Here is a 12,341-nt window from a genome sequence, read left to right on the forward strand (position 1 = left end):
CACCACTCCCCACCACCTACCGGGGATCAGAGCTGGGGAGCTAAAAGGAGGAAGAACTGGAGGCTGGGGTCTGACTCCCTGGGTTGGCAAACACTGAAGGAGCCAAGGTCCTTTTCTGCCAAGAGGGGCAATAAAAGCACAGAGTCATTCTTCCTAGCCCTGGCCAAGTCCTGCAACAGGAGGGATGAGGGAGTGATTGAAGAAAGGACTTCCTGTCTGTTCCTATACTTAGAAAAGACTAGAATGAAGCCTCCCCTTCCCGAAGCTCCCAAGTCAGACTGAGGCTCACATGTGCCAAGTGCTGTAGAGACAGAAGAATCAGAAAGAAGGGCCTCACTCTAATTAGTGGTGGATCTGCCTGGCATCACTCTAGCTCCTGGCCCAAGGTGGAAGGGAGGGGCTCATCTCCAGAGGACCCCTCCTCTGTGCTGTCTTCTGCCCTCGAATGCCCTGCCCATTTCCTCTTCAATGCACGCCTTTTCCTTGTCTAATTCCAAGCCCCTCTCGCCTTTTTTGGGTACCAGGCTTTGGTGAGATGCTAAGTAGTCATAGCAACCACATGCCTCTCTCCGTGCCTCACCCTGAGCCTAAGATGGCTCAGGATTGACAGAGAGATAAGAGCAGCTACTTACTGACCGAGCACAGGAGACCCCAGAAAGCTACTCTCAGTTACACCCTTTCAGGCAGTGGTGCTGGGCTACCGTCTTCTCTATTATAAAATTAACAGCCTCATGCCTCAACCACCCCCATCCCCGTCACCATCCCCCTTTCTCTGTGCTTCTTAGATAGTCAAGTCTTGAGGTGAGGAGCGTGTTTCCCTGACCAGGACCTCACCAGGACTACAGGGACCCAAACATCCTCGCTCTGCTTTTCCTAGGACCTGCCTCCACCCCACCCTGTCACAGATTCTGGGGGAGGACATGGAAGCAGACAGCCGGCAGGGGGAGTGGGTGACAGCCCGAAGCAAGCTAGAGGGAGGCAGGCCAGGCTGTCCCTGAATGAGATGACGCAGGCCAGCAGGCAGCAGGGGAGGGTGCCTGGTGCTGGGGGAGGGGCCGGGCAGGGGCGGGGGCTGAGAGAGTGGGTGCAGCTGACAGCACATCCAGGAGAGGTCATGGGGTGTCAGGGTGATGGGGTGGCTCCAGGAAGGTGACAAATGGCACAGGGAAGGGTGCCTGGAGAATACCGCAGACCTGGCTCACCAATGCTGGTCTCTACCAACCGGCCACCTCCCTCCTCTCTGCCCAGCCTCCCCATTACCTGGCGGACAAAGCTGTTGGATGTGGTATCTGAGGACGTGCTCCCATCCGACCGTTTGAATCGCCCTTTCCTCTTGCTGTATTTGCCCTGGAGAGGCCAGGAAAGGAACAAGAGGAGAATCAGAAGGGCCCTTTCCCAACCCTCATCTTGCCAGCCCCAGAGCTACAGCCAAGCTCGGGAACAGCATTCCCAGATCCGAAGAGCCCTACCCCCAAGCCCCTGCACCTTCCTCCTGAGGTGGTGCGGCCCAAGGGGAGGGAGGGTCTCCCATCCTCATAGAGAGGACCCAGAGCACAGCCAGGAGTGGGGACCAATGCAAGAGAGCCCTGGGAGGCCCACATGGAAACCCCCAAACCAAGCTAGAGAGGCTGGGAATGGGGGAGGCACGGAGAAGCTGGAGGCTCATTAGGCAGCAGAGCTAATTAAGATGCTGGGCAGGCTGCAGAGGCCTCCGAGGAAGGGAGAGGCAGCCGGCAGTGCTGGGTGTGCGGGGCGGGGGGGAGAGAGCGGGAAAGTCCCCCCCCACTCCCCCTCCGCAGGAGCAGAGCAGGGCTGTTTGTGTTGGTGGCCCCCAGAGAGGAGGAACTGCCAACCCAGGGCCCAGCCTGGCTTCTCCCCTGTGCCCAACTCTTCCTTTGCTATTCACAGAGTAGGGAGGGGATGACAGCTCTCTTGGAGACTCAGAGCCAGATTTCTGGGGAGGGAGTAGGGGCATGGAACTGTATTTGGAGAGTAAACATCCAGCCCGATCCCTGGCACCATAGGGGCAGATTTTGCTTCCCACTCTCATCCCTTGCCCCGACAGGACTTTTTCTCAGCTCCCTGTCTCACAATCACAGTAGCTACAACCCTCCCCAAGGAGGCAAGAGGGATGAAGCTTGTACCCTGTGGCCCCCAGCTGCCACTGCCAACGCCCCATGTGCATGGTACCCATCAGGCTATATCAATCTAAATGTCCCTCGGCCCCACCCCACATGAGCCTAGGACACAGCCCCACAGATCCCTAGCGGGTAGACTGGCTGGCTCAGTCTCACAGACCCAGCTCCTGGCTCAGCCTGACCATTGAGGAAGCAACACGTTCAGGTTAAGGGCGTCAGGTATTTCCAGGCCTCCTGTAAGAAGAGCTGCTTCTGGCCCTCCCCATCTCGTAGGCGCACACACACTTGGCCTCAGCCCAGTCCAGAATGGGGAGAGTGAGTGAGGGCTCAGACTTCCAAGTCCCTGCTCTTGGTCTCCATCCTAGACCTTCTTTGGCCAAAGAACCTGGAGGGGCCATGACCAGACTGGGGGCTTTGGCTGCTGGGATCAGGGTACAAGAAAGAGGATGGAAAATGGGAGAGGAGGGCACCTGGGGACCTTTCCAAGATCCTCCTCTCCCCACTCGTCTCTCAAACCAGACATATACCCCAACTCTAGTTCTGGCGCTCCCTACAAACCTAAGAGGATTCCCCAGTGAATCCCAGACACCACCCTCCCCCTGCACTGCCAGGCTGGGCAAAGGGAGTGGCACTCAGAGGGACAGGGGACAGCTGAAAGGAAGGCCCCAGTCAGCTGCCTCCCAGGCTCAAAGGGGCCTGGGGTGGAGGAAGGTATTTTTAGGTCTGACTTGACCCCTCTACATACCCATCAATCACATTATCATGGTGGTTACAGCTGGTGGCCACAGTAACAGAAGAGTTAATGCTATCCTTGGAGAAGGACAGTCCCAAAGAAATCCCCTGGCGCGACCATCCCAGAGCCTGCTGGTCACCCCATGGGAACCCACCGCGCCCAAGAATGCCACTTCCTAAGGGTTACCAGGGGCGTAAGAAAAGTGTGCGGGTGGGGATGGAGAAGTAGACCCCTCCCCCAGGTAAAACAGCTCTTCCCCCTCCCGGGCAGTGAGTTGGCATCCATCCAACTTTCCAAACTTTGGAGGCGTTTTCAGGGCGGGGGTGGGGGTGGGGTGAGTCAACGTGGGTGTTGGGGGAGGGGAGCAGGTCCGACATGGAGATGGAGCCCAGGTGGCTGGGAGGGGACCTCGCCCGGAGTTGGCCCTTTCCCCACCCTCAAGATCCAGTGTCTGCGGCTCTGAAGGCCTGTTTGCATTTGGCACCGCCCTCTGACCATCGCCTCGGCCACCTCCTCGTGCCACCCCCGCCCCACCCACACCCGCCTGGCGCCCCCGAGCGTGCTCTGCGTCGCCCCCCTTGCCTGGCTCGCTTTCTAGCCTCCTTCAACCTCCCCTTCTCAAGGCCCAGATCCCACCACCACCAGCACCCCTACGCTCAGCCCACTGAAGCTGGTGCCCAAGCGGCAGGAACCTTGACGCGGGGGAGACAAGGAGGCGAGGGTGACAGGCAGCCCACCCGCCCCCTCCCCGCTCCGCAGCATCGCCACCCAGCCCCAGGCCCAGAGCCCATCAATCACAACCTGCAAGGATCGGGGACGCGCAGGCATCCCTCTCCCCTTCGCGCCTGGCATATAACCCCTTCCTCTCCCGCGCCTTTCGAGCCGACCTCAACACTGTCCGTGGGAGCGGCCCCCTCCTCTCGGGCCGGGCCACCACGCCTCACCTGCGGGCTGGGGTCGAAGACCTCCATGGGGATCTCCTGGGAGGGTGGGTAAGGGCCCCGGGACATGCCGGTCTTCTGGACCATGGAGAGGAGCCTCCCCTCCCGCCGCCGGCCCGGCCCAGCCGGGCGCCCTCAGCGCATGGGAGAGGCCGTGGGAGCCGAAAGCAGCGCGGCACAGCCAGCACCCGGTCCAGCCACCCAGCTCGGCCTTCGGCTGCCTCCTTCCTGCCTTCCCTCGCTCCTCCCGCTCTCTCCACTGCCGCCGCCGCCTCCCCAGCAGGCTCAGCATCTCCCCGCGCCCCTCCCTCGCTCCCTCCCTCCGCCCGCCCCGGCCCCGCCCCTCGCAGCCCCTCCTCCGGCTCGGCGCACACAATGGGCGTGCGGCAAGCTGGGAGGCAAGCGCCTCTCGGCTCTAGAGGGCCGCAGGTGGGCCTCTGACTGGCCGTGGGGTGCAGGCGGCCCGCTGGGGCGGGAAGGGAGAAACTAGGCGTGGATACTTGGGGAAGGGGTCGGGGGTCGGTCTACCAGTGGATGCCGAGCGCTGATGGGGATGAAGCGCGGACTGGCATGGCTAGCACCGCCCCCTTTTGTCTCAAACCTATTTTCCTGCGGGTCCCCCCAACCCACTCCTGTTTGGGCCACCAGAACTTCCCGGTCCCGGTGATCCTGGGACCTGGCTTTAACTCCTTTCTCCCCAGTGCGGGGCCCAGGCTGCCTTAAACCAAACAGAAAAGCCTCTACCCCTCCAACATGGCTCTGGGGCTGCCGGTGGGAGGCTGAGGCTGAGATGGGGACGGTGTCCAACAGCGACAGCAAAAGAAATCCCAGGGGTCCAGGAGTTCTGCCCTAATCGGTCACTAGGATACACGCCCCCACCCCTGACCCGCTCTTCCAAAAGGCCATGAATGGGGCTGGGCGAAGTCCCTGCTGTTGGATGAGAAAAGAGGAAGCAATATGGAGCCGAGAAAGAAGAGGCTGGTAAAATCAGATCTCATGACCTTTGACCTAGAATTGCTCCACCTTTACCCCTGATTTAGGGACAAACATCCAAGGTCTGGACTCCACCCACCAAGACAGGTGGATAGAGGAGGAATAGGAGATTCTGGGCAATAGACCCTGGTGCCAATTTGGCTCAGGCTGTTTCTGGTTGTATAGCCCTGGACAAACCACCTCTCTAAGCACCAGTTTTCTCCTCTCCTATAAAATGTGGTTGCTGGCACTGTGGAGTCTGTGTCACCTGGGATTATTGGGAGGATGAGGGAATTAAATGAATTGCTAGGGTGTTTGGAGAAGCTGTAAGTTTCAATGAAGGAGTCAGCCATTCCCTCCCTACTCCACCCCTGCTCCACAGAAAGGAGAGGTGGAGAAGACCCTCTCCAGGTCAAGTGACCTTAAAATAAGGCCACCAGCTTGCTGTGTTCTGCAGGAGAGGAGACTATGGGACTCCTCCTCCTCACCTGTGATAACAAATGAATGGCCGCTCGGTCATTCCTCTGATCACAACACCTTCCGGAAGGAGGAGCAGTGAGTGAAGATAAAGCCCATTAGAAACATTCCAGGAGAGCTCCAATCCTGAGCACGGCTTCCACCTGACCCTTGGAGAGGAGAAAGCCTGGCATAACCGCAAAAGCATGGGCTTTGCAATCAGAAATACCTGCGTTCTCAATCTGTTACCTCAGCTGTAAAATGAGGGCAACGCTAATTGTGTTGTTGTGAGGAAGTAGCATAAATGTTGATTCCCTTTCTCTTTCTTCTACTTTCTCAGCCAGGAAAGTTGAGATGAAACGGATAGGGTGATCAGCGGGAACCAATGATGAGTTGGAGCCTCAATTCAGATGTAGACTTCTTAAACCCCAGAATGCTCTCCTTGGATTTTTGCATTGGGTGTTCCAGATCAGAAGAAAAGAACTGAGTGGTCCTGCCTTTTTTTTTTTTTTTTTTTTTGAGACGGAGTCTCACGCTGTTGCCCAGGCTGGAGTGCAGTGGCGCGATCTCGGCTCACTGCAAGCTCCGCCTCCCGGGTTCCCGCCATTCTCCTGCCTCAGCCTCCTGAGTAGCTGGGACTACAGGCGCCCGCCACCGCGCCCGGCTAATTTTTTGTATTTTTAGTAGAGACGGGGTTTCACTGTGGTCTCGATCTCCTGACCTTGTGATCCGCCCGCCTCGGCCTCCCAAAGTGCTGGGATTACAGGCTTGAGCCACCGCGCCCGGCGCCTTTTTTTTTTTTGAGACGGAGTCTCACTCTGTTGCCCAGGCTGGAGTGCAGTCGCACAATCTCGGCTCACTGCAACCTCCGCCTCCTGGGTTCAAGCGATTCTCCTGCCTCAGCCTCCCCAGTAGCTGGAATTACAAGCACGCGCCGCTACGCCCGGCTAATTTTTGTATTTTTAGTGGAGACAGGGTTTCGCCATGTTGGCCAGGCTGGTCTCGAACTCCTGATCTCAAGTGATCCACCCGCCTTGGCCTCCCAAAGTGCTGGGATTACAGGCGTGAGCCAGCGAGCCCGGCCCAATTTTTTTTTTTTTTAATTTTACTTTCTGCAATCATTCATCCATTCAGCCAGTGCAGTATTTCTCAGGTGTGTTCGATCGCGGATCCATGCCTACCGCAGTACAGCTGTGAGCCAAAGGAGACTACGAGACTAGTTCTCGCCCTCCAAGAGCTTGCTGTCTTAATGCCTTCCTTTGCTAATTGCAAATGTTACCTCACGTAATTTCCACAACTGATGATAGAAACATTGGGATTAGGTCCACTTTACAGAGGAGGAAATTGAGGCACCAAGAAATTAAAGACCCGCAGCAGCGTAAAAACACTAACATCTTTTAGTGATCTATTCTGCACTCTAGGGGTTTTCAATCTACTAAGAGAGTGAATAAGAGGTCGCCTTTGTCTGATACCTGTTGTCATTCTCTCTCGCTTCTTCAACTGACTTTTTTTCTCAGCTAATAAAGCATCCACCCATAACCGGCCGAACGCCCGCAAACACCAAGCTACTCTAGCAAAACCTCTCTCACTCCGCCTGCGCAATCCAGCTGACTTCCGGTTAAAATAACCACGTGATCGCGTACCCTTGCTGCGCATGTCTAGTAGGAAGTCGGACTATACCACTTTCCCTACGGAAGGGGTACATTTTCTATGTTTTTAAGTTTAAAACCGATTTCTGATATTAGGCTTTTATCATTTCAGGCCTATACGGAGGCTATGAGTGAGTTTGGTGTGGCGGAAGATGAAAGAACCGGACGGGAATACGGACGAAATTGGAGAGGGGGTTGGGCTCTCCCCTTCTCAGATAATGGGAGGAGCCGGTGCCGAGCGAGCTCTTTCCTTTCGCTGCTGCGGCCGCAGCCATGAGGTGAGGGCGCGCTGATCTCCCGCAGGCGCTGACGCTTTTCGGCGGGGGACTGTTGGGCTTGGGACCGCAGCCGGGGTTGGGGGAGATGAAATGGAGGCCGCCCTAAAGCGGCCGGTCCCGGGGTTTGGGGTAGGCCGGAGCACTCTCGTCCCGGGCCTCCGGGGTAGGGGGGGGGCGGGGAGCGTCGCAGCAACGGAGACCCGGAAAAGGCTTCCTCGGGTGGCGGCGCGCCGCACATGTGTCCGGTCGACCTACGCGAGCAAAGCAAACGTAGCGAACGGGACCGAGCCTTGGACCCTTTCTTGCTTGGCACGCCCGGAGCGGAGCAGATCTGTGCTTTCACGTGACCTAGGGCAAGCCTAGTGTAGGCCCCAGGCCTCCGACTGCCGAGAGACGTGATCTCTAACTCTTGACGCCTTCCACTCCTTTGGCCATTCATAAAGGAAATCTCTACAAATGGCCGAACGAGGCTTGTTACTGTGATAAAACGGGAAAATGAGCTCAGAAAACATTAACTTGACTGCATTGCTAGACTAGAAATCAGGTCTACTCGCCTCGAATATTTTTCAAACGCTGAATACCAGAAATGGCATAAGCCCCCTATTCATTCCAGTAAATCCTTAACTTGACTTTCCAGAGAAGAAATGCGAACATGAGGCTCCAAGAGGTGAAGGCATAGCGTGGGCTTTGAAGTCTAAACCCAAGGGGACCAACTGCACAGCCCAGAGCCTTAAAGATGATTTAGGGAAGAGTCTTATTTCGCGGCTGTCGTGTAGGTCGCAGAGGGCAGGTCTTGATGGGGACGTTCGTTCTTGCCCACGAGTGGCTTTCAGAGTCTAATCATGTTTTCTGTGTGTCTAGTATGCTCAGGCTTCAGAAGAGGCTCGCCTCTAGTGTCCTCCGCTGTGGCAAGAAGAAGGTCTGGTTAGACCCCAATGAGACCAATGAAATCGCCAATGCCAACTCCCGTGAGTACCTGGGATCTGTCTCTTCACCCTACTTCCTTCTTTTGTCCTGCGTCATATGAACACAGTTGTGTTGACTTTTTTTTTTTTTTTTTTTTTTTTTTTTTTTTTTTTTTTTTTTTTGAGACAGTCTGGTTCTGTTGCCCAGGCTGGAGTGTAGTGCCATCTCATCGTTGCAACCCGTCCTCCCAGGCTCAAGTGATTCTCCCGCCTCAGCTTCCTGAGTAGCTGGGATTAGAGGTGTGCACTACCACGCCCGGCTAATTTACTCTTTATTTTTTATTTTATTTTTTATGAGATGGAGTCTCTGTCACCCGGACTGGAGTGCAGTGGTAGGATCTCAGCTCACTGCAACCTCTGCCTCCCAGGTTCAAGCGATTCTCCTGCCTCAGTCTCCCAAGTAGCTGGGACTAAGGCACGTGCCACCACACCCGGCTAATTTTTGTATCTTTAGTAGAGATGGGGTTTCACCATATTGGTCAGGCTGATCTCAAACTCCTGACCTCAGGTGATCCGCCTACCTCAGCCTCCCAGAGTACTGGGATTACAAACATAAGCCAGCATACCTAGCTTGTGTTGACTTTACAAACCTAGGAAGGTACGTTCAGAGTATCTACAAAATGGAGGAGTCATTGTATCAGGCTTGCTGTTTTGAGTGTGCTGTAATACATTTAAAAGGTAGAAATGGCCAGGCGCGGTGGCTCACGCCTGTAATCCCAGCACTTTGGGAGGCCGAGGCGGGCGGATCACAAGGTCAGGAGATCGAGACCACGGTGAAACCCCGTCTCTACTAAAAATACAAAAAATTAGCAGGGCGCGGTGGCGGGCGCCTGTAGTCCCAGCTGCTCAGGAGGCTGAGGCAGGAGAATGGCGTAAACCCAGGAGGCGGAGCTTGCAGTGAGCCGAGATCACGCCACTGCACTCCAGCCTGGGTGACAGAGCGAGACTCCGTCTCAAAAAAAAAAAATTAAAAAAATAAAAGGTAGAAATGGCCAGCCATAGTGGCAGGCATCTGTAATCCCAGCTACTTGGGAAGTTAAGGCAGGAGGATTGTGAGCCCAGGAGTTCAACACCGACCTGGGCAACATAGGGAGACTGTCTCAGACAAAGAGTATCTCTCACAACTTCTGTTTGTGAAGGAAAAAGAAAAGATAGAGGTTTTTTGGATTTTCGAAGGCAAGAAATAAACAAGTTCCAGTGTTTCCATCCTTTTTGAGAGCATGGGGCCGAGAATGTGAGCAGTGTCTGTGGCCTGGCCTATTTGGATTCTGGGATGTGCTTGGGCCCCAGTTGACTGACCAGGTGCATTATGCTTTCCCAGGTCAGCAGATCCGAAAGCTGATCAAAGATGGGCTGATCATCCGCAAGCCTGTGACGGTCCATTCCCGGGCGCGATGCCGGAAAAATACCTTGGCCCGCCGGAAGGGCAGGCACATGGGCATAGGTAAGTGTGGTCGTCTTCTCCTTAAGAAATGATAGGTGCTGTCGTCTGTGCTGAAATATATTCAGGATCTAAGCACTCTGTCTCATCTCGAGCCCGTTTCTTACTCCTTGGTATTTGATGTGTTTTCTGCCTGTGTGCAAATCAGAAACTTGGTGCTGGTATTGGAATTGAGAGTATCCCTGGTAGGAGGTCACATTTACTAAGTCCTTACCTACACTATGCCAAGGATTCTGCTGGGTCCTTGAGAATGTGGTCCATCTTAACTCTAAAATTGCTTTCTAGCGTCAGAATGATTGAAGGAAGCTCCTTAAAACGTGCTGTGCTACCTTGGTGCACTGCCTGTTAAACCCACATTCTATATGAAGTAAATGGGGAATTATTGCCGTATTTGTGCTTCCTTTAAAATTGAGTAAACGAAAGAACTTACGTAGTTGGGAATCATCATCTGGAAGATTGAAGTAATGCTACTTAAAATGAGGTTGTGAGGATTAGATGAGTTAAGACCCTGACTTGAAACTTGGTGTACTATACACAGTGGACCTGGGTAATAGCCCATTCCTAACTCATCTTCTCCACAGGTAAGCGGAAGGGTACAGCCAATGCCCGAATGCCAGAGAAGGTCACGTGGATGAGGAGAATGAGGATTCTGCGCCGGCTGCTTAGAAGATACCGTGAGTCTAAGAAGATTGATCGCCACATGTAAGCACACCACCCTCTTGGGCCCAGTACCCATTTGCTGCTTTGATGGCTAGTTCATTTTCCAGAGTGGTTTTTTGTGTGTGTGTTGTTTGTTTTGTTTTGTTTTGAGATGGAGTCTTGCTCTGTCACCCAGGTTGGAGTGCAGTGGCACGATCTCAGCTCACTGCAACCTCCGCTTCCTGGGTTCAAGTTATTCTCCTGCCTCAGCCTCCTGAGTAGCTGGGACTATAGGCATGTGCCACCACACGTGGCTAATTTTTTTTTTTTTTTTTTTCATTTTTAGTAGAGACGGGGTTTCACTGTGTTAGCCAGGATGGTCTCGATCTCCTGACCTTGTGATCCATCTGCCTCGGCCTCCCAAAGTGCTGGGATTACGGGCGTTAGCCACCGCGCCCAGCCCACAGAGATCTGTCTTAATGGCCTTGGGTAGGGAGCTTTTATTGGAGACAGATTCTCGCTCTGTCACCCAGGATGGAATGCAGTGGCATGATCTTGGCTCACTGCAACCTCTGCTTTCCAGGTTCAAGCACTTCGCCTGCCTCACCCTCTCGAGTACCTGGAATTACAGGCATGCACCACCACACCTGGCTAATTTTTGTATTTTTAGTAGAGATGGAGTTTCACCATTGGCCAGACTGGTCTCGAACTCCTGGCCTCAAGTGACGCACCCACATCTCAGCCTCTGAAAGTGCTCAGATTACAGGCCTGAGCTACTACGCCCAGCCACGGGTAGGGAGCCTTTCTAAGAAAGTTTTTCTATTCTGGTCTTTCTTTTTTTCCCCATATGCCATCAGGATAGCCCAACAGTTTATTTGCCGGGCAAGTTCTGTCTAGGAACTGCACACAAAAAAAGTAATGGTTTAGGAAGTAATTCATGAAGCAACAGGAGAAAAGGAAGGAACCTACAAGCTTAGTGACCTTAGGTGGAGGAACAGCTCACAAGGCAGCTTCTGATCCATTACCTACCAGCATCTCTTCACTCCGTGTACCCTGCAGGTATCACAGCCTATACCTGAAGGTGAAGGGGAATGTGTTCAAAAACAAGCGTATTCTCATGGAACACATCCACAAGCTGAAGGCAGACAAGGCCCGCAAGAAGCTCCTGGCGTAAGTTTCTTTTTAGAGTTTTAGGGGAAAGTTCTTTGACCTTTGGGAGTTGTTCTTAGATACTTAAAATGTGCCAATGCTTAAGTCTTGACTTGCACGCAGTCTGTCATAGGAATATAGCTGTTCCCTTAGAGGTACCCACTCCTCTGTCCTGTACACACCCACTCCTGTCTCATAGGGACTGTAGAGGTTAGTTGAAGCAGGAGCCCTTGGTGGGCCCCCCAACTCATTCCTGAAGCTGACTAGGCTCAAAGGGAGAGGTCTAGGGATGTGTTTCTATTTCCCCAGCATCTCATCCCTTCCCAAACTGACCCATCTTTTCTCTTCCCTGGCCAGTGACCAGGCTGAGGCCCGCAGGTCTAAGACCAAGGAAGCACGCAAGCGCCGTGAAGAGCGCCTCCAGGCCAAGAAGGAGGAGATCATCAAGACTTTGTCCAAGGAGGAAGAGACCAAGAAATAAAAGCTCCCCTCTTTGTCTGTACATACTGGCCTCCGTGACTACATAGATCAGCCATTAAAATAAAACAAGCCTTTATCTGCTTTCCTCTCTGCTGCTTGCAAGGTTTACAGCTGCTCAGTGAGGGTTTGTGTTTTTTGTTGTTGTTTTTTGTTTTGGTTTTTGTTTTTGAGATGAGTCTCGGGGGCCCAATGGTGTGGCCTTGGCTCACTGCAAACTCCACCTCCCAGGTTCAAGCAGTTCTGCCTCAGCCTCCCGAGTAGCTGGGATTACAGGCATGCGCCACCACGCCCGGCTAATTTTTGTATTTTTAGTAGAGACTGGGTTTCACTGTTGGCCAGGTTGATCTTGAACTCCTGACCTCAAGTGATCCATCTGCCTCAGCCTCCCAAAGTGCTGGGATTGCAGGTGTAAGCCATGGCACCTGGCCTGCTCACTGAGTCTTTTACCTTGTTTTAGTGGGATATAGGGAGAGAAGGAATGGCTTCTATCCAAGCCTCCC

General features: G+C 54.0%; 2 protein-coding genes across 6 annotated transcripts in view; one reads left to right on the top strand and one right to left on the bottom strand.

Annotated features, from left to right (window-relative positions):
• The window catches only part of CACNB1 (calcium voltage-gated channel auxiliary subunit beta 1), a 240,425-nt gene that overhangs the window by 21,030 nt on the left and 207,054 nt on the right, over positions 1-12,341 (bottom strand). For 3 of the 4 annotated variants that reach the window (XM_050762656.1, XM_050762654.1, XM_050762659.1), the window contains exons 1-2: positions 3,816-4,139; positions 1,261-1,347 (exon numbers count right to left, since the gene is read on the bottom strand). In XM_050762656.1, coding sequence (XP_050618613.1) covers positions 1,261-1,347; positions 3,816-3,899 — 171 coding nt within the window. In that variant the 5' untranslated portion in view covers positions 3,900-4,139. Of the gene's footprint in view, positions 1-1,260; positions 1,348-3,815; positions 4,140-12,341 lie in introns of those variants that run through there. The other variant, XM_050762655.1, reaches the window with a different exon arrangement.
• On the top strand, positions 7,102-11,922 carry RPL19 (ribosomal protein L19). Of its 2 annotated transcripts, none has more exons than XM_050762929.1 (6): positions 7,102-7,167; positions 8,029-8,135; positions 9,454-9,576; positions 10,155-10,275; positions 11,272-11,382; positions 11,719-11,922. In XM_050762929.1, the coding sequence occupies exons 1-6, from the start codon at positions 7,163-7,165 to the stop codon at positions 11,840-11,842; spliced, it is 591 nt and encodes a 196-aa protein (XP_050618886.1). In that variant the 5' UTR covers positions 7,102-7,162; the 3' UTR covers positions 11,843-11,922. The 2 variants fall into 2 exon arrangements, with proteins under 2 accessions (XP_050618886.1, XP_050618887.1); XM_050762930.1 differs by having other exon boundaries at positions 7,165-7,296.

This window comes from Macaca thibetana, chromosome 16, assembly GCF_024542745.1.
Source record: "Macaca thibetana thibetana isolate TM-01 chromosome 16, ASM2454274v1, whole genome shotgun sequence".
Classification (NCBI taxonomy): domain Eukaryota; kingdom Metazoa; phylum Chordata; class Mammalia; order Primates; family Cercopithecidae; genus Macaca; species Macaca thibetana.